Source organism: Amphibalanus amphitrite, unplaced genomic scaffold, assembly GCF_019059575.1.
Source record: "Amphibalanus amphitrite isolate SeventyFive unplaced genomic scaffold, NRLGWU_Aamphi_draft 000807F_arrow, whole genome shotgun sequence".
Lineage (NCBI taxonomy): Eukaryota > Metazoa > Arthropoda > Thecostraca > Balanomorpha > Balanidae > Amphibalanus > Amphibalanus amphitrite.
The window spans coordinates 138,487-163,722 of NW_024882301.1; the positions used below are offsets into that span (position 1 = coordinate 138,487).

Consider the following 25,236-nt stretch of genomic DNA (forward strand, 5'->3'; position numbering starts at 1 on the left):
AGCATTTCAAGAAATGCGTTGTAAAATCGAGTAAAATGCATTTTATTGAAAACCATCGATGGGGAAATGTTCTTCAAACACATATTTTGCTATTTGAGGTCACTGATACCAGGTCAGATCACAGAGGCCAGGTCACTGAGGATCACAATATGAAACTATCATGTGATGCATGTTTTATGGTCCATTTTATATGTCAAATGCGATTATGTGGGTCAGGCAGCCTTTCGGGTCAGTTTAGATTATGTTCTGGTGAAGGTCAGGTCAGAGTCAGGTCAAGGTCAGGTCAAGGTCAGGTCAAATTAGGTCAAATTTCAAAGTTGATATTTTGCATAAAATGGGTATCGATTCGATGCAGCTCGTCACGGGGAGTTCAATGGTGGTCTTTGTTTTGCGCTATGTGCTCTAGAATTGCCAAAAATTGAGTTTAAAATTTGACGTCATCAATTTTGAACAGTTTCTTCGCTATAACTTGGCCAAAAAAGAGGTATCGATCTAAAAAATGGTATGTAGATAGAAGAGTGCAGGGACTATCACATATATTACGATTTTTTTTAAATTAAAAAATGGGATTTTTTAGTTTTTCTAAATAATTTTTTTTTTATTTTTGGGGTTCAAATCCAAACAATTTGAAAATTCGAGATAACAGTTTTGTAGCGCCGTCTTTCCTCTACATGACCATATAAAGAACTTTGAAATTGCTAAGTAACTGTAGCTTTGGTGAGCGTTTCAAGATTTCATGTTTTTTTTTTGCTCATTTTTGCTCGAACATGACCTCACTTTGACCTCAATAAATCCTGACCTAAGGTGACCTAAGACTTGAAATTTTGTTTGGAAGTGTCAAATTGATGCCCGGTAAGGTACTGAAAATTTGGCCGTTTTTTGCTATTCAGGAAAAACCACATGGGGGGGCAAATTCCCCCCCCCCCCCCGGGGGGCGAGGGTTAACATGTTCGACTAAAGGAAGAAAGGTGTCAGAAGCCCCGTTTCCATGACACTTCTGAATCCGGATTAGCTCCGAATCCGGATTCAAACGACCATGGAAACGACACATTTCGCGTTGGGGGATCGGATCGGGTAATCCGGATTCAAAAAGAAGATTAGAGAGGCCGATCCCACTTTGGCAGCATATGGCAGTACTATTCCCTTTGCGGCAGGCGGCGCCGCCGCCATTTTGAACTGAGCGTTTCGGCGCCAGTTTTGGTCTGCGGTTTATGTTTGCTGCAATAATTGGGATAAATTTTCTTAACCAATTGTTACAAAGCACGGCAGAAACTTACATGGTCGCAAGAGAAGACGACAGACGACACTACACACTCAGCACACCCACGTCCACCCTCCCCGAGCGGCACCGCGCGACACTAGGGGACGCGCCAAGGTCGCGCCGTCTCCCCTACCCGCCGCGGCGGGGACCCTCGCCGCCGGCCGTACAGTCTCGCCGCCGGCCGTACAGTCTTTAACACTGACACCGTGGTCGCTGAATCCCAGTCGGTAGTCTCTGCGCACAAACGGTGGCACAGATCCCTGAAAAGACACAACTTACCGCTTGATTCGCATTAGCTTGAGAACGTTATGAAGGGAATTATGAAGTAAATCGCCGCAGCGCGCCAGTTACGTCTACCAATCCCGGATTAGAGAAGCCGATCCGGATCGGCCAATCCCGGTGCGAATCCCGTTTCGGGAGGGATCGGTCATGGAAACGGCACTGCTGATCCGGATTCGTCGATCCGGATTCGCCGATCCGATCCTATCCGTAGTGTCATGGAAACAGGGCTAGAGAAAGTAGCGATTCGCCCCACGGGCGATAGTTGGAGACGGTCATCGCTCCTTCTTCATCTTTATCACAACAAACTGCACGTTCGCGCTCCATAACTGTTCCAGTTAACACGGAGCCGAGCACCAAACGGTCACGGCTGGACCTGACGAAAACTAGTCTCTACTTTTCGTGGAGGCATTGCTGTTAAACCCGCGGCGGGCCGGTGCTCTAAGATTCCCCGCCGGGCCGGGGGTGTCTGAACCCTTCTAACTCGGCTCCCATGGGCCACGTAGCGACACGCGGAAAGCGGCAATAGAAAGAACGTCCAAAATAAGGACGAAAACACTTCGGTCATTTTTTTGGGTCAGGTCAAAGGTCAGGTCACCAGAGGTCACCATAGGTAAAATGTTGACTATTTCAACATTTTGGAAACTGCCGACGGCTATCTCGGGAACCGATAGAGCTACAGCGCCGCGGAAAAGCGCATTCGATAGCCCTTTTACAGACCTTTCTGAGTAATATTATCAGATTTGACCTCAGGTCAACAGGTTAGCCCCTAGAGGGCAAAAACTCCAAAAATAGCCGCTTTTACGAAAAGCGTTTTTTTTTCGGCAATAACTTTTGACTCAAAAGAGCCATGACACTACTTTTGCCAGCATCGTAATCATCTCGTCGAGACGCGTCGAATTAACTATAGGCCTGGTCGGAATCGGCTGACGGAACTTTGTCAGCCGAGAATAAGCCCCGCCCACACCGCGCTGCTGATGGGCTTGTTCATAATCGGCTGACAGGAAACGTCAGCCAAAGATGGCGCTCGACAGATAGGGTTGAGACTTGAGGCGAGGTAGCATTTTCGCGCTTTTTTCAATGACTATCTTGCGTTACATTATATTTCTGAGGTTTATTTGCCGAGGCTATAGAAAAAATTACAGGATTGTTTATTGAGGCGGTGCTGGCATTTCGATTTGTACAGGGTGTTTCACTAAAAGTGTCAAAAAGTAAATGCTTATTAAAGATATATAAAATAAGCAAAGCACGTGGTTGCGCACGTGGCTTTGTTGCAAATTTTTGGACATTTATGCTTTGGCCACTTAAGACATATTTTACACTCATACGGAGCGAGGGCAGGAGGCCAAAGTTACTAGTCGTTTTTTTCCTTATACAGAACAAGAACAGGTTATTTACACCGCAACAGGAGGGGTGAATTACACTTACATTTGGTGCTATCAGAAACATTGAAACCGTACGCCGACTTTTCAGGAAACGTTTCACTCTCTCACCTCGCTACGACCCAAATTATAAAAGTTTCAAAGGGCTTCTTGAGAGGTTTAAAAGGGTTCCTTTCATGCCGGTTCCAGTCCAAAAAAAGGCGGGTCGCTCCCACCTCTCGGCGGAAATCGTTAAAAAGGTCAGGGTCTTTTTAGGGCCTTTTAAGATAACAAGAAGCTTCTTTCAACATCAGATATAGCCAAGCCCCCAATTTATCAGAAACAACCACTGTAACGGCTGTAGCCACCAAGAACTGGCTGGACCAGAAGTTCCGTTCCCGGGCCGAATAATCAGCTGCCTCACCGCCCGCCCCTGGCCAGCGCGAGGCCCCGATCTGTCACCGCTAGTCTTTGGTTTTGGTCAGTAGCTGTCGCAGAGCTGAGGAAGACTTAAGTCGCATCACTTTTAGAGCTGAAGAGCACAATGCAAGGCTTTGCCGACAGTCTGGACGATGAAGATGAAAACGGGCTGTGAGGCACCTCCGGACACGTGCCGAAACGGTGCATCAAAAGAAGCGGCGGATATGTGGAATAGGTTTGAATGACGGTGATATCATTATTAGGTACTGTTTTCAGGCTGACTCGCACATTGCGCCATGGAAAAGAAATAATTGCTATCTTTCGCGAAAAATATTAAGTACAAAATACGTCAAAAACATCGTATATAAAAACTAACCACCTGCACTAAAAAAGCTGCGCTTTGACTTACATGCGTCACTTTCGAGACACTTTGAATTTCGGCTGACGTGCTGCTGCCCTTGCCCCTTTCCCAGCAGCCGAAAAGCCGGCTGTCAGCAGAGGTATGACGTCACAGGGCGAAAAGGTGTGATACGTCACCAATAGCTCAACCAATCAAGGCTTGGATCTCAGCTGACAACAGCACAGCAGCCGATTCCGACCAGGCCTTATAATTTGACCTTGAAAGGTCAACTTAAAAAATTGACCTCAGGTCAAGGTCATGACCTGACCGGAAAAGGTCATGTTGCATATCAGTCGATCCGCAACGTCGATCCGAACACATCTAAGGTGTTTTCAGCGCTCTAGCACGCCTCTATCAGAAGTTATTAGCGAAAAACTGTTAGATTCTGTTCGTGACCTGAGATGACCTCGGGGACATAACGAGGGGTCACAGTTGCCATTTTCTGGTTCAGTGTGTCAATTTTACCTACATCTCAATGTTTCAGAGTGTCTAGAATAGCGTTCGTGCAGAATAGACGCTTTTCAGTTTTCTCCCATTGACTTATAATGGAGAGGCCGCAAAATTGACCTGACCTTAGGTCACCGATATCAAAATTCCAAGATATAACTACATTTTATAGATAATGCTGCTCTTATCAATCGCTGAAAGTTTCAAAGCAATCGTTCAGTCGGTGTAGCTATGACGAGCATTCTAATTTTTTTCTGAGGTGAGGTCACTTGGCGTGACCTGGTGACCTGACCTAAGTCGACCTGGGTCTAAAATTTTCACAACATGTGCAGAAAAGATTCACGAACAGGTGTGCCCAAAACGGCGGCGCCCGCGCCGCCGTTGTTGAGATATCTGCGAAAAACTGCATGGTGTTCAAACACCCCAGGCCGTGCGCGAGTTAATGTGCTACAACCTGACTTTACAGCTATATTTTGATGTTAACCGGCTCACGGAAAGAGGGAGACATCCACCGGCCGCGACGGTAATCGGTTATGCCTATGTATTTGTGCGAAGACGTGAAAAAATCAGCGTGTCAGCCCAAAACAAAATGTTCAGAGTTTATTATGGCCGTTTTCACGACGGAACTTTCGCGGTGGAATCTATTTGATACCTGGAAAGTACCAAGTCAACCCCTTAACCTTCGCCCTGGTGGGGGGGGGCCATTTTGGCCCCCCCCCCCTGTGGTTTTTCAGCGATAACTCAGAAACCACTTGAGTTAGCGCCCTGAAACTTTGTATAGCTGTTTATTCAACATTTTTACATCATGTCCTGTTTTGGGGGGTTCGGGTCAGGTCAGGTCAGGTCACAAGGTCACCAAAACTGACACCACCTCTAAAAAAGTTCAAAGCTCTCTCAAAGGCACAGCTTTTATCCGATCGATGTAAAATTTACAGTACTTGAAGATGTCACCCAGCTCTACAAAATGGCTATCTCGGATTTTTTATAAATGTGACCTAAGGTCAGGTCAGGTCATCGCTGCTCCCCATTATAAGTCAATGGGAGAATCGAAAAGTAGTTGTTTTTCAGCTAAATCGGGCGTGATTGATCCTATATTTCGTTATTGAAGTGTCTTGGGTCAGCAAATCACAGCCCATGTGAAACCATTTGCTTGTGACCTCGCTGAGGTCACGCTAGGTCATCTCCCTGGTCACCAGAGGTCACCAGCGGTTTTTCTGCACTTACTTGTTATTGAATAGAGATAGAGACTCCGTTCGACGTTTATCGTGTTTGTCTCGTCAATGCGGATCGAATGATATGCAGCATGACCTATTTCGGTAAGGTCATGACCTTGACCTGAGGTCAAATTTTCAAAATGACCTTTCGAGGTCAAGCTATATATCATTCGACGCGTCTCGACGAGCCAAGCACGATGGTGCATGAATCGTTTCTCTATTTTCTCGTGAATGCATGCTATAGTTAAAAACATTTTCAACAAAATTTGCCAAGTTGACCTTGCATGACCTCTGTAGGCCAAACCGTTGAGCTGAGGTCAAATCTGACGAACCTTGGCGAAAGAGCTTGAAAAGAGCTATCGATTGCTTTTTTCCGCGGCTCTCTAGCTCTTCTAGTTTCCGAGCTACAGCGGAATATGTCCGGCAACACCGAAAACACTGAAATTTGACCTATGATGACCTCTAGCGACCTCAATATTGACCTTAGCGAAAAAATGACCGAAATACTTTCGAACGTACTTGTTATGGGCTTTCGTTTGCTTTTTTCCGCGTCTTCCTAGCCCTCTTCGTTTTCGAGTTAGACGGGGGGGGTCATTTTGGCCCCCCCCCACCAGGGCGAAGGTGGCTCAGACCCACACCAGGGCGCGGGTTAACCCTATTCCTGGCGGGCTCCGCCGGGACAAGAAACTGGCGGGGGGGGGCGATTCGGCCCCCCCTTCAGATCTCAAAAACTACACATCGCAGCGACAAACGGCGAACGGCGTTTGATAGTTCGTTTAAAGATCTACAACTTTTACATAAAACATTTTCAGGTCAGGTCAATATTGAGGTCACCAGAGGTCACCAACGATAAAATGTTTTGGAATTAGTTACCTATATAACTTTTAAACTAAGAAACATAGAGACATAAAACCAATACATTTTTTGTTGCTCTCGCCGAGGCGATGCGAAATGAGTATGTGATGACATCCTTGCAACTAAAGTCTTTTGCCTTCAAAATATTTTTAAAAGTTGTAATCCAGGCGATTTTGACCGTCAAATCGCTTAAATCGCACCGCGAATGTTCTGTCGTGAAAACGGCCTATAGGTACTAATAGCTTTACTAACAGACTAATGTCGTTTTAATCCATAGCTTTTACTTCTCTTTATTTCTCGTGACTTTCCGGTATGCATAAATCGATAATTGATTACGATTTACGACCAATATCGTAACTCCTAATGTTCTTTGCGGGTGTTTTCACACGGGACTCAGCCAAAAGTCGTCGTAATAGGCGTAGTTAACTGAAATGGTTCATGTCTGAACTGGGATATTTTGGATTTTTTACATCAACCATCGTGTCGGGAGCTGTTCGAAATTTAACCCTATTCCTGGCGGGCTCCGCCGGGACAAGAAACTGGCGGGGGGGGGGGGGGGGGCCGATTCGGCCCCCCCCTTCAGATCTCAAAAACTACACATCGCAGCGACAAACGGTAAACGGCATCGGATACGCACGGTCAAGATCTACAATTTTTACCAAGGTCATTTTCAGGTCAGGTCAAAGATGACGTCACAGGGGTCGAAAAAGTCAAAATGGCGGCGCTAGATATGGAGAGTTTTTCTCGAATAACTTTCGAATTAGTCAAGATAGGAACAAACTAAGGGCATCATCGTGATCCTCTCGTCAATCCGCATCGAATGATATATATGTTGACCTCGAAAGGTCAAGGTCAAAGGTTGACCTCAGGTCACGTGACCTCGAGGTCATCATGTATATCATTCGATGCGTCTTGACGAGCTGAACACAATGAGACCATCCACGCGTCTGTATCTTGTTCCTGTACGGAGTTATTGGCCAAAAACCTTTGGTGACCTTTGATGACGTCACATGACCTCACAGCTGCCCAACAGCAAAACAGACCTCAAGGTAGTGAAGGTTGATCGTATATTAAGTCATGTATGGTATATGGGGCCATTCCGACCCGTTTTAGTGGTAAAAACAGGGAGTTGATTTTTCCCCCATTGACTTATAATGGGGAGGTCGCGAAACTGACCTGACCTTAGGTCACCGATATCAAAATTCCGATATATACAAATTGCACATACTGGTACCCTAACTAAAGCCTGAAGAGAAGAAATTGATCGGTCGAAAACTCTAGCTCTGGCGTGATTGCAAACTTTTCTGAGGTAGGGTCACCAAACCGCCTCTGGTGACCTGACCTGAGGTCAGATCAACTCAAAATTTTCAGACATGTTGCGTAAAAGCCTTTTAGGAAAAGTCAGAAAATTTGAGCTTCCTAGCTCAACGCGTTTGGGAGAAAAAACCAAAAAACCTCAGGGGGGCTCCTGAGGCCCCCCCCTCCAGGAATAGGGTTAATTCAAGGCCTTTAAAGGCTGCAGGCTCTTTAAAGTCACGGGTAATTTCAGTCTCCGGAATTGTAAATGGCATTGTTGTACATAACATTGCGTAGTAACCTTGAATTAAAGCAGATTTATTTGCACGCTGGACGTCGGACGATGAGAAAATCGGTTACGGTTTTAAAAATGTGTCCTGTTGACTGTACCTACTCGTAGTCATGCAGTAAGAAATGCTGGATGCACACACATTATGCACATCCATAATGCGCATTGCGTATTATACATTTGAGCCGTAAACGTTGTATGACATCCCCAAATCCATGCCGAGGAAATGAACTTCAACGATTTCAACGATAAGATATGTTTTAGAAAGTGAAAACAGATGGGTGAGAAGTAGAGCTAAAGCCGTATCATATCAACCATATTGGCACCGTCGGCAAAATAGTTGCGGCTTGGACTCGCCCATTTCACCCGGCATTCCTAATAACGATATGAAACATAGCTGGTGCATTCATCGCCTATATTTTCATGAGAGAAAAAAAAAACGAGGATGGTAGACTTTCTATCCATGTTCCATGCGCCTGTAACAATCTTCTGCGGTCATTTGTTGTTGGTAACTCGAAGACATGCCAACCGTTATTTACGACATCGTAGCCATGAGCAGAACCATGGTAAAAACAAAACACCGAGCAGTCACATGTCACTCTGGCTTGAGATGAAATCCGACGGCTGCACTTTCGACCTTGCCGAGGCATGACGACCTGTCTGGAGAGCCAAGCCGCCGCCCGGCACGGTGGCACCGTCAGCACACGGGGTTCGGCCCGCCTGCCTCCGCCACCGGTGGACGCGCTCAGCCGGAAAGTGAAATTGGCGGCGCGTCCCGCCATGACGCCGTCATCTCAGCCCGGTTTGCACGCTTCACTGGCCACGGGCGTCACGGAGAGCCGGTGCCGTGATCGCGGCTTGTCGGCGGTGCGCGGACCTGTGCAGGTTTCTCTGGCAGTCGGGGCCCTCGACCGCCCGGCCGAGTCGCTACTGTGCCCGGGATTCTGTATACCGGGCGGTCTCAGCAAGCTTCGCGTTGAATGTCTTTGCGGCGGCCCCGATACTGGCTAGACCCAACACAGTTACACAGTATATAGTGCAGCACAGGGTTATGATGACGTGTTCATGGATGCAGGACCCGGAGAAGCGGCAGCGCTCGAAAGTTCTTCATCACCGGTGATAATGATCTAGTGAGAGAGAACATGATAGGGAATAGTCCACGCTAACTATCCAATTCCAGTCTATTAGTGGGAAGTGAACCGGAGCAGCCAACTCGTAACGGGGCTGTTCACCAGCCGTTTCCTGGCCAGAGCTACTGGTCAGTCCACCGGTTTCAGATATATGGAGACATAATTTGACTTTCACTGAAGCCCGCTTCGAGTAGAGCATGGATAATTGGCGCATCAAAAGCGACAGCTCTTATAATTAGTATTCCGACTAGGGGAGAAGCGAACGCCTACATACCTATATGTTGATACATTTGTGTAGATAATATCCATGTTTTAATGTCATTACCGTACTGTTACCATTACCATACCGTAGCCATTTTTGTGACAGGGTAAGTGCAGTATAGTTATGTTCGTGGTATTGGAACTCTGTAAAATGGTGCATTGTAGAGGCTATTTCACGGATTCAGCCCAGCCATTTTACATTTACAACTCTTCCTTTTAGCGCCCTACTGAGCCCCAAGACTATTGCTTGAAATAGAACAAGGATGCATGATTGGTAATCGGCGCTATAAATGCGTTACATTTGCTCTGCCATTCGTTCAGGTAATCCAAGGCTGAGGCCATCAAGTCAGTCTCCACCTTCTCACAAGACACAAGAAATGAGACAATTGATACGAGTCTTGCTTGAAAATACAAAAAGCGTATATGACGTAACTTTCGCGCTGTGGCTATTTCCCGAGTCAATCCGCAGTAACAAATGTTAGGGCATTCACCTACATATGAGGTCACCGATTTAACTCCCGAGACGGGAACCCTTCTCGCTTATTTCTCGGTAAGCTCTCATTACTCTGTAATAGTATTACTATTCTATTTTATTCGCTATTTGTAACGCTTTTTCACTCCAGCGCTGGTTCATGCAGTAAGTCCAAAAAGTCGTCAAACCGTTTATTGTGGGAAGTATAGCCACACAGATAAAACAAGAAAATGGAGGCACAACTGTAGCGATAGCTAAGTCCAAGTTATACAAATATGTGTAATGTGTATCATGATAGAAAAACATCAGCAAATGCATCAGCTATGGCCAAGCAAACTGATTATCTTCGACACCTGAGCACGGTTTGATATTTGATGTAGTCTAGTCTATGTCAAGACGACAGATTGACCTGGCTTTTTCCTTCTATCATTGCTATAATAATGATCGATGTAAAACAGGTCATTCATTATTGACCTTACACCATTGGCGACACACCGTAAAAATTAATGAAGATCACGTCTTGCTAGACATTTAACTAGCAGTGGAAGCCATTGTACAGCGCGCGAATACGATTCGAAATGGCATTTATCGATGTGCTATTGAGCGAATCATTACAAATCACTACAAATCACAGTCTCCACAGGTGAAATCACAGTTCTGTGACGTCATCGGCAGGATCAATCACAGGCAGTAATGGCAGCATAACAGTGAATCGACAGCTCCACACGTTCAAGACCCCGCAGAAACGCAAACAACACCAAACGTTATCAACCACACCACATTACTTACAAACCCTCTCTTTAGACTAGCAGACGGATAAGATAAGCTACAAAGCCGAACGGAAAATGTTTCAGCTCGATCTAATCTCGATGATACTGCGCTTAAACACGAAGCTCAAACCTCAAAATCTCTGCGTCATGATGGCAACTGAAGAGATCAAGACCTGCCGATACAACGACTCAGGATTGGTGATGATCCGGTGTGTGATCACACTGTGAACTAGCTTCGGCTGTGAGCTAGCTTCTGCTTCAGCTTAGACAGCACAATGGAATGTTTGACTGTAACTCACAACCCAGACAGGAAACATTTCTGACTTGAATGCCTACAAGCATTATATTCATTGCTTTCCCCGACTAGTCAAAACAGCATGGTCAGCCTTTGCACCACCAGCGAATTGGGAGCTGGTTAGCATAACTTTCACAGTGACGCGAACTTCATGCTTATGGCTGACGTCATTCTGAACACCTAAAAATCTCCATATTGATTTAAATCTCATCTACTGGTTTAAACCCAATTGGTTTATGAACACCAGCAAGATAGCTGCCTCAGCACACAACACCTTTTCTACAAAAGCTATTCCTACAAAGGTGCCATCTAAAGTCTAAGCCGATTGCCAGCCGACAGGCTTTCAGGACGGTACTTGGAATCGGCTGTTCCCTATAAAAAGGCAAGTGTTCAAACTAGATGCTTCGTAGTACCTACGAATTACGAACAGACACTTGTCCACCACAAATCCTTATCACCAATCCCTATCGGCCACAGCAGCCCAGACCTCACCGAGCCACACGCCTAACTGTAGCTTCTCAAACCGCTCACCAGATACCAGCACCAGTCACGTCCTCTGACGTTCATTTCCACCCCGGCCTCCACGGCTCAGGTCCCGCTCTGAGCAGCACACGTTGTCGGCCCAACTCAGCCCAACTCAGCTGGTCTCAGCAGATGGGCGCGTAGTCCCTGAACCACGTGTTGGGGAACAGGTACTTTTGTATCTCGAAGCCGAGCCAGGGCACGGGCAGGTGGTGGGCGCCGAAGGGGCGCCGCTCCAGGGGCGCCGCCACCAGCCGCGCCGGGAAGCAGTGCAGCTGCGGGTCGGCCGTCTCACCGGTACACACGGCCGGGTGAGAGCGGTGCATCCAGCCGTCCCGACGGTACATCTGCGGACGGCGGTCAGTGGTCAGCGGTCAGAGGTCAGTGTCAGCGGTCAGCGGTCAGAGGTCAGTGGTCAGAAGTCAGCGGTCAGAGGTCAGTGTCAGCGGTCAGAGGTCAGAGGTCAGCAGTCAGTGTCAGCGGTCAGCGGTCAGCGGTCAGCGGTCGGCGGTCAGAGGTCAGCGGTCATCGGGCGGCACAGGAGGACGGAGAGACCTGCAGCCGCCAGTGACCAGTAGTCCGTGGTCCGTGGACAGTGGTCAGCGGTCAGTGATCAGTGGTCAGAGGTCAGCGGTCAGCGGTCAGCGGTCAGCGGGCGGCACAGGAGGACGGAGACACCTGCAGCCGCCAATGACCAGTACTGAGGAAACGGGCCCAGCACTGGCAGAGATCACTGGTAGAAGCTGAGACAGATTGGGGACCGAGACCGATGCCGTAGCTATAAGGGCAGTATTTAAGTCTCACATTACCTATGAATTGCCTGATTGAAAAGCAACACAGAAAATAGTAGCCACATCCAAACAAGGCTAAGTGACTGTTGGTAACATAGTAAGTCTGGTATTACGCTACAGAAATTAAAAAAGTTCACCAGTGGCATCCTGGATATGTCCAGAATCAAGATGACTGTTCCCAAGTCCCTCGGCATATTTCTACATGTGCCGTTACCACACCAGCTCCGAGACGGGGCTGTATCGCACCTTATTGGCGGCATCGGGCGCGAAGAAGACGATCTGCACCAGCCCCGGAGTGCCGTCCGTACGGTAGACGTCGTATCTGCCCAGCCGGCCGTCCTGCTCGGCAGAGAAGCCGGCGGCGTCCAGAGCCGTCACCAGCCTGAGACGGACGGAGGGTCCGTTAGAGGGGAAAGAGGGCACGCACGGGTGGGAAGAAATACGAGGAAATAAATAAAAGCGTCACAGACACTATACTCGTTTTGAGCAAAAGTTTGTGTCCTATAGTTCTTCCCAGCTGTCCTTTATCCCCTCACTCTTTTCATCGTTCTCTTCTCTCCGTTATCCATCCCCGGCACTGCATATATACTGCCGATCTCCAATACGCGTTACACATTGTATCCCCATTCACGGCAGTCCCGAACTCTAATCAGGCCTCTCATTGATCATAATCCCAACACTACTCCGCGCCACTAACCAGACTACATAGCCCTTAACACCCGCCACTGCCCCGTACCACTAAGCAGACTAGCCCTTCATGACACGCACCGGTCCTGAAGCCTGTCCGCCGCGCTGTCGTCCTGCTCACTGAGCACACACAGCTCAGCGTCCGCCTCCCACGGCGGGTTGCGGCGCTCGTGCACCTGGCCCCACAGACTGCCGTAGCACAGGAAGAAGCGCAGGCCCAGCTCATCCAGCACAGTCGCCACCGCTGCCGGCCGGGCCAGGTGAGCAAAAACGTAGCTTAGTGGCAGGACTGAGAGCCAGGGACGGACAAAACATAGAGTAGGGGAGAGTGGGGCAAAGCGGCCACCCGGGGCAAAGCGGCCACCCATCGTTTTAGCCCTTAATAGCTGGCGTCAGTTCCAATTTATGGTTTCCAATTAAGCTTCTCTTCACGGTCGTTCGAATGAGCCAGCCCGGGGTTTCAGGCCCATCACCATTGTTCTGTGAAACACAGAAAAGCCTTTCTTGCCAGGTTACCAACTATGTTTACAATTTTTAAATGTTATGTTATTCCATAACCGTTTGGAATTTTTACAAGCGCTCTTGTCCATGCATTGCATGGTTAGCGTATATGTATTCTACCAATTTTATTGTTTTTTACTCCACTAATAGCTAAGCTGGAATATTTTTGTCTCGGACGGTATGCGCGGGGCAAAGTGGCCGGGGCAAAGTGGCCACCCCCCAATTTGCCATAAGTTGTTTCCATCTGGATAAACAGCATTATTTATATTCAAAGGTGTCCTCATGCATCCATCTTGGCCACTTTTCAGTTGCATGAGTTACCAAATAATGCAATTAAATGTGTTTTTTCATAAAAATCCTTTTTTTGTCTACCTACAGGTGGAAGATGATAAAGTTAACATCCATCCTCGCTTAAACCTTGTCACCATCTAATACCCTAGTCGTACATGAGGCAAATATTTTCTTCCTCATATCGGGACTTGAGAAGACGCCGGTGGCCGCTTTGCCCCAGGGTATGGGGCAAAGTGGCCAATATGCATAGGTTTAAAGTTTTGTCAATATCTTCCATATGCAAACGCCTTTGGAAATAAAACGCAGTTGAAATAAAAGGCAACTTAATAGGGATCACATTGGTATAGAAAGGATCTTTCCAAGTTTAAAAATCAAGCGTTGGCATCGTGAGAAGCGTTAGGGTGGCCGCTTTGCCCCACTCTCCCCTACTGCATCTGTAACGCTAACTGCCGGCGGAAATCGGTGAATCGTTTGTCTGTGAATGAACTTTGAGCAATATCGTGAGTTGTACTGTTTTGAAACACATGGTCAATTGGCAACAACTAAAACAGTCAGAATCAGGATCTACAGGGCATCCAGACATACAGAAATAGTACATATTCAGTAAAATAAGCATACATATTATAGAACATTACAAACAAACAGACAAAGCAGCAAATGCTTGTTAACTCCATGAATGCCTGCTATTCACATCCATGGACCTAGATGCACCCAACTCTCCAGTGACTGAGCTCCCAGTTCCACCCAATTCCGTGTGAGCACGCTGCCAGTCACTTGTCGACAGAGGACATTTAAAGGAAAAGGGCCACCTTTAACATGGGGATTGAAACTGAGATAGCCATCTTGTAGCCCGTGTCCGAAAACCTGCCTGTCTACCTCCTTACGGCCGATTTCGGCCTCCATTCGTAGTTATCGGCAATTTTAAAAGAAAATACGCCAGGAATGCGTCCTTATCCCAGGAATGCGTTCTTATCCGACAATACAGCCACCCGCGGCGAGGTTTTGGTTTTTTACCAATCAGCTCCAACCAGCTCAGCTTTAACCAATCAGCTTATCTGACACAATCCGACGAGTCTGTCTTCTGAACGCTGATTGGCTTGAGTGTGACGTCATCGCTATGCCATCATACAGTAGGTGCCGTAGAGAGTATCAACATAGTACCAATATGTTAAATAGTTTTAAATACTTTTCGCGAATTGTGCACTTCTGGCACCAGTTTTAAAAAGAAAATGAAAAATAATAATGTCAAATTGAAAAACAACGATATCTTCATATTTCACGAAGGTGGCCCTTTTCCTTTAATTAGCTCGCTCTCACCATGGGTCGATTCCTCCAGTTGATCTCGGTAGGCAAACACCCGTTTGCGGCATCCACGGCCCACAAACCGGGTACTGATGAGTGCGAGCACAATCACCAGCCACAGGAGCAGCATCAGCCGCAGCCCCAGTCGGCTCCTGACGCAGCTGGGCAGCATCCGCCACAGACTAGCCATCTGGTGGGTAAGTCGGGAGTTATGGACGGCTGAAACTTAGCTGGACCAGAATCTTAGCTATACAAGTTGCTTCTGTAATATCAAACTCACTAATAATTGCGTTATCATCTAGTCACTGATTGATCCAGGGGCATGTGGAAAGTATTGGCCCCTTTTGCCCACTGCAAAGTCCAAATTCACAAAATATTATTTTCCTTGGTACCTAGTCATGAAACAAGCATCGCCCCTCTCGGTAAATAGCTAAAGCAGTGTGACGGGCTGTAGTCTTGAAACAGTTGCCCGATTATGACATCACAAAAGTACCTACTATCGATGCAGCGTTTTCGATCGATGGGAGGAATTTGCCTGGCGGAGCGGGACGATCGTGCTTGACTTAGTGCCGATTGTTAGCTCCGTGTCGAGATGGAGATCGCGGATTCGAATTCCATTGGTGGCGATAAGTTGCCGGCGTTTCAACAATTTTCGGACTAAGTTTTGAGATCGCGGTTTCAAAACTCACCGGCGGAACGGAATGATCTGTGCAAGCTGTCAAATTTTGAACTCTGTGGTGAGATAGGTTCAAAGTCTGTCAAGCAAAACTAAATTCAAGCTTGAACATAATCCAACCAAACCTAATAACTATTCAATTCAAACCTACTGACCTCGCCTTTCCAAACCTAACCAAATCAAACTAAGCCAACTGGAACCTAACCCAACCTGACAAGTAACGTGGCAGGTGAAAATGCAGATAGGCTAGGTTTGGTTAGGTTTAATGGGTCAAGGTATATGGTTAGGTGAGGCATAGGCGCGGGAACCGGGGGGCAGTGGGGGCAGCTTGCCCCCCTCCAACTCTATGGCCGTGGGGCGGCGCCCCCACACTTTGAGACGGAATACCATACTTTTTATGCAAATGTTTTCTTTTTGCTGTTGAAAAAGCCAGGGGATGAAAAATAAGTGGCCTAAACCCATACTGCAAAGTATGGCTCGTAAGTCGACGAGGCGCATCGGCCCAAGTTCAAAATCCGCACCAATCGCTCACAAAGAGCCAGAAAGTCCGCACCAAAACCGACTTAGAGTACAAAAAACCCGCACCGAACCGAAAAAATGATCAGTTTACATCCACACTAACCTCAATTAGTGACATGATGAGCCGCAAGCCTGCCCTCTCAGTAGTATGGAAACGAAACGAGAAATACGTACCACACAATTCAAACAAAAACATGTCACGCCAACACAAGAACTATATCCAGTACCTGTCCCTGGCGATTCTTCCAGGGTGATTATTGTGCGATGTACCATAGTGGCCCAAATGGTGTCAACACCACCATTTAGCTAACCGGCTTGACAACATAGCTTTGCCGGTTACATGGCATACATGGCTTTGCCGGTCCCGTAGCTCAGTTGGTAAGAGCGTTGGACTCCGCGTGGTGAGAGCACGCGTTCCCGGTTACAACAGTCCGGGTTCGAAGCGCGACGGGCGCTTGACATTTATGGGCCTCCTGACAGGTATGGTTGCGGTTGGTGGCAGGCCGTAGCCAGGCGAAGTCAGTGAGGGGACCGGCCGTGCGCGGCTATGTGCGCACGTTAAACTTTGGACTCTAAATTCTGCCATAGAACTGGAATTGCGCGATCGGAGGGTAGAGAGCAGGGTCACCGCAACAAGCTTCGCTTAGCGGTGGCTCTGTCCGTGTGAATCCTTCCTATCCAAAGGTTCGGACTAAATTTATTTAAAAAAAAACATATACCCAGCAATAAAAATACAGATATGAACGGTTAAATATGGAATCATCTCATGTATGCATTTTCGGCGTCTTTCGTTGGGTCAGCAGTTGTATCGTTCAACAAATCTGATCAGCAAGTCATTCACAGCGAATTTGACCACTTAGCCGCTGCAAAGTGGTGGTCCTCAAGGCCTGACAGTGCCATCAGCCATGTGCATTTCGCGGCTTCGCCCTACCACCGAGGGACAACGCCAAACTCTCACTTGATCGGCTCAATTTATCTCGTTTACGCATGTTAATAAAGCGTACGAAAGGCCATATTTACTTTAATGCGAAATATTACATTAAAGGAAATAGTTCACTTTTAACATGAGGTTTTGAGCTGGAATAGCAGTTTCGTAGCTTGAGCTGAGACTAGCACAAATCAGGAGCTTTTACGGCTCAACGATCACCCTAGACGAAGATATTCCATTTCTCGTTCCGAAAAGAGTGCCTTGTAGAGGAATGCGTGCCTTGCACAGGAATGCAGCCACGTCATCGTCAGCCAATCAGCGTGCTGCTTACAGCCAATGCAGTATGCGTAGGTTTGAGCTACGCAATATGATTGGTCAATGCGTAATAAGCTTCCGCGTCAAACATTATTTTACATAGAATATAGTTCGTCTTATATTAAAATATAGAAAATAATTGTTTTTACAAAAAGGTTTTATTTTATTTCATGATTATTTTGAGCATAAAAAATCATAAATCAATAGCAAAATACTGATTTCAGGAAAGTGGACTGTTTCCTTTAAACTAAATGAAATTAAAGATAAGCTACCCGACGTTTCGCTTATATTTGCTTAGTCATGGGCGATCTAACACATTTCACAAATCATACATTTTTTGAATGCATTCGAAAAATAAAGAACCGGTCTTGCTCGATCGATCGCCGAATTTCCCTTCGGGGAGATGTTTTTGATAAACTGTTTAATACTTTGTAATATTTTTCGAATGCATTCAAAAAATGTATGATTTTCCCTAATTCCGGCCCCCGGTCAACAGACATGGTAGCCCAAATCTAGTCTGATATGAAAAATATTCTAAATCCATAGACTTTAATGCTAAATTGACTATATTTGAGAGGGTTTTATGAAGATACATGACCAGATACAGAAAAAAGCGAGATGCTATCTTGTAGATTACATCGTCTACTATCTGCGACTTTTGAAGTGTTTTTCAATCGGAGTTACGGAAATCGTGTTCCCAAGAGACTGAATGTAGCCATGCTTTACATTAGACCCAATGGCAAAAATTCGGAATCTGACGAAATTGGCCATTTTTACGTCTGATTTATGAAAATTCTAGACAGGATATATAAAAACCCGAGATGCTATCAAGTGGGAAATTTCATTGTCTATTACCGCTTTTTGAAGTGTTTTTCGATCTGAGACCGGCAAATCGTGTTCCCAAGAGACTGAAAGTAACCCTGTTCTACAGCAAGACAATGGCAGAATTCTAATATTTGATGGAAGATATCTTAGGTGATAAAAACCTTACTACTAATTGCAATGCTTCATTGGAAAGCTCAACACTGGCACTATCATCGGTCTTTGCATTGCTATTTCACAGAACAACAAGAAATAACGTTTTGAAGCCTTTAAATATTGACTTACTTTTCATCGACAGGCTCGATTCCCATCACCACCAACAATTTTCCGGGAAGTCAGGATTTTGCAGATATTTAAGCAGAATTGCAGAGCTGTGTTAATACTATGGCACTTAAATACACATTTTAAGAAAACTACTTTTTTTCTTAGCATTCGTTAGGTCTCAGAAACAGCAACATGTCGATATAATGAGGAAAAATAAGTGCAAATGATCGCGCAAGAGAGTATCCTTAGCTCCCTAGCAACCACCTAGCAACGTAAGGCAAAATAGTAAACAACTTCTGTTGATATCAGGTACTCAGCCCTGGAAGCACACTAGACGGTCACCATACTGGGCTTCATACTGAATTTTGCATACCAGAATGGAGGTTTCCAACTAAAATTATTTTTTCGCGAAATTTATCTTTGTTGCCCTACTATTTTTCGTAAAACCGAGATATACAAACTTCATGATATCAAAAATAATATTGTGATAATGAAAACCGCCATATAAAACAAGATAATTGCTGAGATCATGCCTACTAAACTTGGTCCTACCCCCTAATTCAATATATCCTGTGTATGATTTGTGAAATGTGTTAGATCGCCCATGACTAAGCAAATATAAGCGAAACGTCGGGTAGCTTATCTTTAATTTCATTTAGTTTAATGTAATATTTCGCATTAAAGTAAATATGGCCTTTCGTACGCTTTATTAACAATTGTCTCAAATAAAACTTCGTTTACGCATGCTGCGGAATGCAACAACTTCAGATTCTTTCGCTGCAACTTATTAGCTGAGTCGAACATACCCAATAAATCGTTCTCATAGACCCCTTGAGGCGGTGGAGCGGTGATGTGGCCCTGCCATCGGCCGTGCACAGCTCGAGTCCCTCCCATTGCCCTGCTCATCACTCTCACTCTACCACTGGCACCTCACAGAGCCGAGCGGTGCGTTTCGTGTTGTAACAGTGCGAAGAGTGCGAAATTGCGGGCTACCCACGTGATTGATGGGACCGCCAGCACTGGCACAGTCCGTTCTGACCACCGCACACTTAATTAGACCCGAGAGCACACTGAATTACACGTCGAAGCTCCAACAATGTTTTTTCTTCGATTTTCCTAATCTATCTCGTCTGGTTTGTCATGTCCGTCGTTAAGCCGATTCCGCACCGGCCACCGCACTACACTAAATCCGCACCACACCAAGCCAAAATCCGCACCAGCCGAACAAGCCCCCCGCACCCGGGAGATCTCGTCGAAATTGCCATAGTTTGCAGACTAGCCTAAAACCAGTGAGAAAACTAGATTTGGGGTACCCTAGGTTGATCTCTATTATGGTGTGCCCCCCCCCCCACCGGCCCCCCCAGTCTGAAATTACCTAGTTCCCGTGCCCCTAAGCCCTAAGGTGAGGTTTAGCCACATTAGGTTTGCTCAGGTTAGGTCCGATTATGTTTGAGGAAGACAAGAAATTGGCTCACCAGAAATTGAGCCTGCTATCTCACCTCAGATTGAAAAATTGCTTTCATGCACAGTTATCCTGTTCGGCCTATGATATTTCTACTTGCAATCTCAAAATGTGGTCTGAAAATCATTAAAATATGATAGGTAATTTCGTGCCACCAGTGGACTTTGAAGTTTGAACCCACACTCCATTTTGACACCTAGCTCAAGAAAAGTTAGGTATCACATATGATCCAGATCATCCCTCTCATTAAATCACTCCTATCAATTGAAAACATGCAGCCATAGAATGTTAGTGACCTAATCAAATGGCACCCGTCTCAAGGCCACAGTCCATCACACTGACTTGGGCTGTTTAGAGAAGTGTGGTGCCTGCCTTACAACTACGTCTCCCTCTTAAACAGAAAGACTACCAATATATAAGAAACAATTTTAGAATTCAATCCACCCCTAGATATCCCATGAAGAGAATTTGGGAAAATTCAGGGCAGTTGCAATGGAAAACCTTGTTGGATTGAAGAATCACCTTGTTGGATTATGCTTTTTAGTTCAAGTTCCCAGTGAGGATACACTTAACATTTCAATTTACAGAGGAGTTTGAGTTAAGAATAGCTCAGTTGGATTCAGTGGATCAGGATTAAAAGCTATCATTCACCAGCATACAAATATTGGTTTTAGTAGAGAAGACGTCACACAAAGGTTTTCCAACCAAGGAGAGGCGCCATACCCGGAGGTGCTTCTTTCAAGGAAAACCTTTAAGTGACCATCCCACCTTAGCATTAGTTTTGAGTTGAGATACCCAAATTGGTGGCCATGGCCTGAAAATACCGGTTTGGGCACTCACAACATCAAAAAATGTTTTAATACGGGGATATGGAATTTCAAACTTGCAGTTTTTGGATTCTAAGGGGCTAATGCATTGGAATGCGGCAATGCCCCCTTAGAATTTGTGACGTCAGCACAGATCTAACAATTTTAAATCTTTTACTAAAATGTTTGGTAGCAGGCGGTGGTATATGCCGCTTGACGCGCAACAAGTGCAGCACTTTCAAATAAAGTCGCTAGGAACAGCGGAGATTCCAAAAAGTAAACAAAAGTAAAAGTCTAATATCTTGAAGACGGTTAATATTTTTCGATGAAATTTGGTAGACATTCGTTTACGCTCTTTCTGAACCGAGCGACATCATTTTCATGCCAATTCATTAACTTTTTGAAGGTGGGAGCCAGGAGGGTCCCTTTAACAAACCTAACCTAACCTGACCTAGCCTAACCTACAGCCTACAAACCTACTACCCAAAAACCTACAACCTACAAACCTACCCTACAACCTACAAACCTACGCTCTCCTCAAACGTCGTCAGACTTCAAACGTCATTATTTATATACATTATACACTGTTATTTATATCATATTATTTATATATCATATTATTTATATCATCGCCAAAACCTTAATGGAGACAAGAATGGGCTTCAAGAACGACAATTTCTACATTCCAGTACTATTCTTCGCTGATGATGGCCTTGTGTTATCACAGACTCTTACTGAGACAGAATGTTTACTGGAGATTCTGGCGGACATCAGCAACACATTTGGCCTACAAATTAACAGGGACAAGAGCGCAGTGATCGTATTCAACAGCAAGGACCAACCGAAAGACATTGCAAACATCCCTGTAGTCAACAAGATTAAGTACTTGGGAGTTACGGTAATCAACAAGAGGAAACTGTTTAAAGCCCATATAAAGGAGATGTACCAGAAAGCCCAGAAAATGGCCAATATGACATATGGCATAACACAAAGATGCTGCAACAAGCTGATGATCGGCAAATGTTACTGGAAGTGTCTGGCACTCCCCTCCTTTCTCCATGGAGCAAGCATTCTTAGCCTTACAGAAACAGACATTAAAAAGCTCCAGATATGTGAAAATGGAGTATACAGACAGATGCTGGGAGCACCGAGGTATTCGCCCATCTGTACACTCAGAGGTGAGGTGGGAGCCTCCCTCATGAAAACTAGAGTGATGGAGAGACACCTACAGTACCTAAGAGGGATAATTCAAGGAAGTAATGACCTGATAAGAAGAGTAGTACACGTAGAACTCGAGAAAAAGAAGAGCATATGGGCAAAAACTACAAAACAATACTTAGACGCCATTGGTTCGAAATATGCAGAACTGGAGACAATGACTAAAACTACACTGAAGAAACGTATAAAGGAATGGGATGACAGACAGTGGAAAGAAGAACTCGAAGCTAAGACCAGCATAGCCATATACCGGTCAGGCAAGGAAACGATAAAGGAAGACCCGATATACGACAACACACCGTCCTCAGTAATCCTCTTCCGAGCCAGGACCAACACTCTACCACTACGAGCCAGAAGAAGACATGTAGAGGAAGACACGACTTGTGTGCTCTGCGGACAAGAGGAAGAAAACGAAGTCCATTTCATGCTCGAATGTACCAAGCTAACAGAAGAAAGACTACGAATCCTAGCTCTTCTGAGACCGCACGTAGGAAAACCCAACGAGGTACTAAAGGCATTCCTCTTCAACGATGACAGAGAAGAGATGGAGCACAACAAGGACGGACTCTACCGGCTCTGGAGGCTGAGAAGAAAACTGGTGACAGAGGCGGGTGACGAGGAAAGGGCTTAACCACCATCCTAAGCTTATCCCACTGAAGCCCTCCCACCCGACCTGTGTTTATAGGGCTACCGATGCAAAGGTGACAGCCCGACCACCTCATCAGCATCAGCATCAGCATCAGCATCAACTGTTGCTGTGGTCATTACCTTGATTTTATGTCAATGTCGCAGCAGCAGAGACTAGAGAGTAGCCAAGTACAGGGGGGTACGCTCCGGCTGTTAAGCATTATGAAAAATGGTGACAGACGTTTGTGGAGGATTGTCGACGAACTCTTGTTCCGTGAGCAGTACTTACACGCTAGCGGAAAATTCACCAATCAGCGCTCGGCGGTACTCGACGCTGATTGGTCCGACGCTCGTGACGAAATTGCGGGGGACCGCAGTTATTCTCTATGGACCCGAATAGGCTTTTGGATTTCGGAGGGGTTTCTTTAAAATTATATGCTGTTTCGAGCTGTTTTCGAGTTGAAATATATTTCTTATGACTGTTACCTATATAATGGCACCATAAAATCATGATTTTGATAAATATTACCGATGAAATATCGGCCGAAAAGACATGCTGTCATGGTACGGACTGCCCTGCGGCTGATGTGGGGTCCCTAATGCCAGCGTATGGTAATAATGGGGTGACGAAGGGTTATTGGAGACTCTTAGAGCCCCATCAGCATTCAGCATAGGGTCATCAGAGGCCGGGAACGTCCATCAGGGGTCTGAGTAGGCCTGTCATAGGGGCATACATGACACATCATGGCCCATGGGTCAATGTAGATCCATGGGGCCGTTGAAGGGCCAGCATTGTTCAGCGTGGGCTCGCAATTACCTCTGATGGGCATATGCCGTGCCCCGATGGACTAACGCTGGCCCCTGATGAACCATCACCAGCCCCTGATAGGTCTACAAAGCCCACTGCTGGGTCTAAATTGGTCACTGATATGCCCAAATGGGCCACTGAGAAACCCGTACAACATCCCCTGACTGCACCTGCTGGACCAGTGCCGTCCTCTCATGGGCCCACGGCCACCACAGCTCTTGAATGACCTTTTCAAGTCCCTTGAAGTGCCTTTATTGGCCTAAATGGCCCCTGATTGGCTTATGTGGTCCCTATTGGTCCTATATGGCCCCCATGAGCCCTCAACGTCCCTAGACGGCCTTACATTATATGTCACTGGGCCCTGTTGGGTCAGCACCGGCCCCTGATAGGCTTGCACTGGACCCACCGGGCCTATACCGACCCATGAAGGGCCTATGTCGAGCCCTCATGGGCCTCCGATGACCACACGCCGGCATGTGTGGCCCCATCAGCAGTGGTCCGTCTATCCCATGTACTTACGGTCTTTTTGGTCGATGTGACACCGGTAGTATATAGAAATGTTATGATTAAATGTCGTTATTACACAGTCAAAAGTCACAGAAAGAATATCCAAGCTCAAAAATGGCCTCAAACCCAACAAAAACTGGTACAAATCCCCTTCAAAAGCCGTAAGTCTATTAAACGCCATAGGGGAATAGCTGCAGTCCCCCGCAATTTCGTCACGAGCATCGGGCCAATCAGCGTTGAGTATTGCCGAACGCCGATTGGTCGATTTCCGCTAGCCTGTAAATGCTGCTTGCGGATATAGTTTTGAACAAAAGAGGGTCGCGGCTACTAATTATCGCTTGTCACCACTTTTTCGTCGGGAGCGTTCTACCTGGTTTATATAGCCTTGGCCAAGTATAAGGCATGGAATGAAAGAGAATACAATCGCCTATTCAATATTCAGTTGCCTTATGACTTTTGAGTTATGCCCATTCCCTCCCTCAGCTACAAATTGCAAATTGCAATCAAGATTGCAACACCACTTCATCGATCAAAACAACTTCTGAGTCTGACCTGGTCTGACCGCTGGCTCACATAAACAATTGATAAGCAGTGATAATGTTCATTAAGGGAGTTTGTGATTGCAAGCGCGAGCCTTTGCTCACTTTACACAAATCAACAGCATGTATTTCAGTATATTTACCCGTAAACGTTATAAAATGAACAGAATAAACGTCTCTAACGCGTCTCTCTTCTGTCTACCAGCAGTGCTGTTGACTACCATATAATAATTGTATGCTATGTAAAGATGACGAGGCTGAGAAAAACAGTCTAAAATACATGTACACTCATAATCATTCGTACAATTCTTGCACGTAATGTAAAACATTGCCAGCGACAATGACATATATTTGTAGATTTCATAGCATATATTATAGTTCGTTTTTCTTAAGTTTGCCCCTCACTGTAAACGTCTTTTTGAACACAGCACGAGAATTGCTAGCTGAATTACTGAGAAAACTGGTTGGCGCACATTGTATTAGAGATATGAATAATATTTTCAAAATAAGTTTTGAACACCGACGATATAACGTTAATGTTAAACGCCGTGCAATTTATTAATTAGTTCAGACATAATTCCTGAGAAGTCGTCTATCACTGTGGAGCTGTAGGTATGGGTAAATACGAGCTATGAGTCTGTGAAATAGTAAACAAATTTGATAAAATTGATCGTCTGTGAAATCTGGTGAAATCAATGTGCGCCAACCAGTTTTCTCAGTAATTCAGCTAGCAATTCTCGTGCTGTGTTCAAAAAGACGTTTACAGTGAGGGGCAAACTTAAGAAAAACGAACTATACCTAGTACCTCACATTAAAGGAAATAGTTCACTTTCACGAAATTATTTTTTTTTTGCAATGGATTTGTGATTTTTTATGTTCAAAATGATCAGCAAAGAAAATA

General features: G+C 45.7%; 1 protein-coding gene across 1 annotated transcript; it reads right to left on the reverse strand.

Moving 5' to 3' along the window:
- Positions 1 to 9,861: 9,861 nt before the first annotated feature.
- Positions 9,862 to 24,298, reverse strand: LOC122366456. Its single transcript, XM_043338743.1, has 6 exons — positions 24,193 to 24,298; positions 22,623 to 22,673; positions 14,860 to 15,034; positions 12,832 to 12,994; positions 12,310 to 12,445; positions 9,862 to 11,619 (listed from the first exon to the last, which is right to left on the reverse strand). The coding sequence occupies exons 3-6, from the start codon at positions 15,032 to 15,034 to the stop codon at positions 11,398 to 11,400; spliced, it is 696 nt and encodes a 231-aa protein (XP_043194678.1). The 5' UTR covers positions 22,623 to 22,673; positions 24,193 to 24,298; the 3' UTR covers positions 9,862 to 11,397.
- Positions 24,299 to 25,236: the final 938 nt, after the last annotated feature.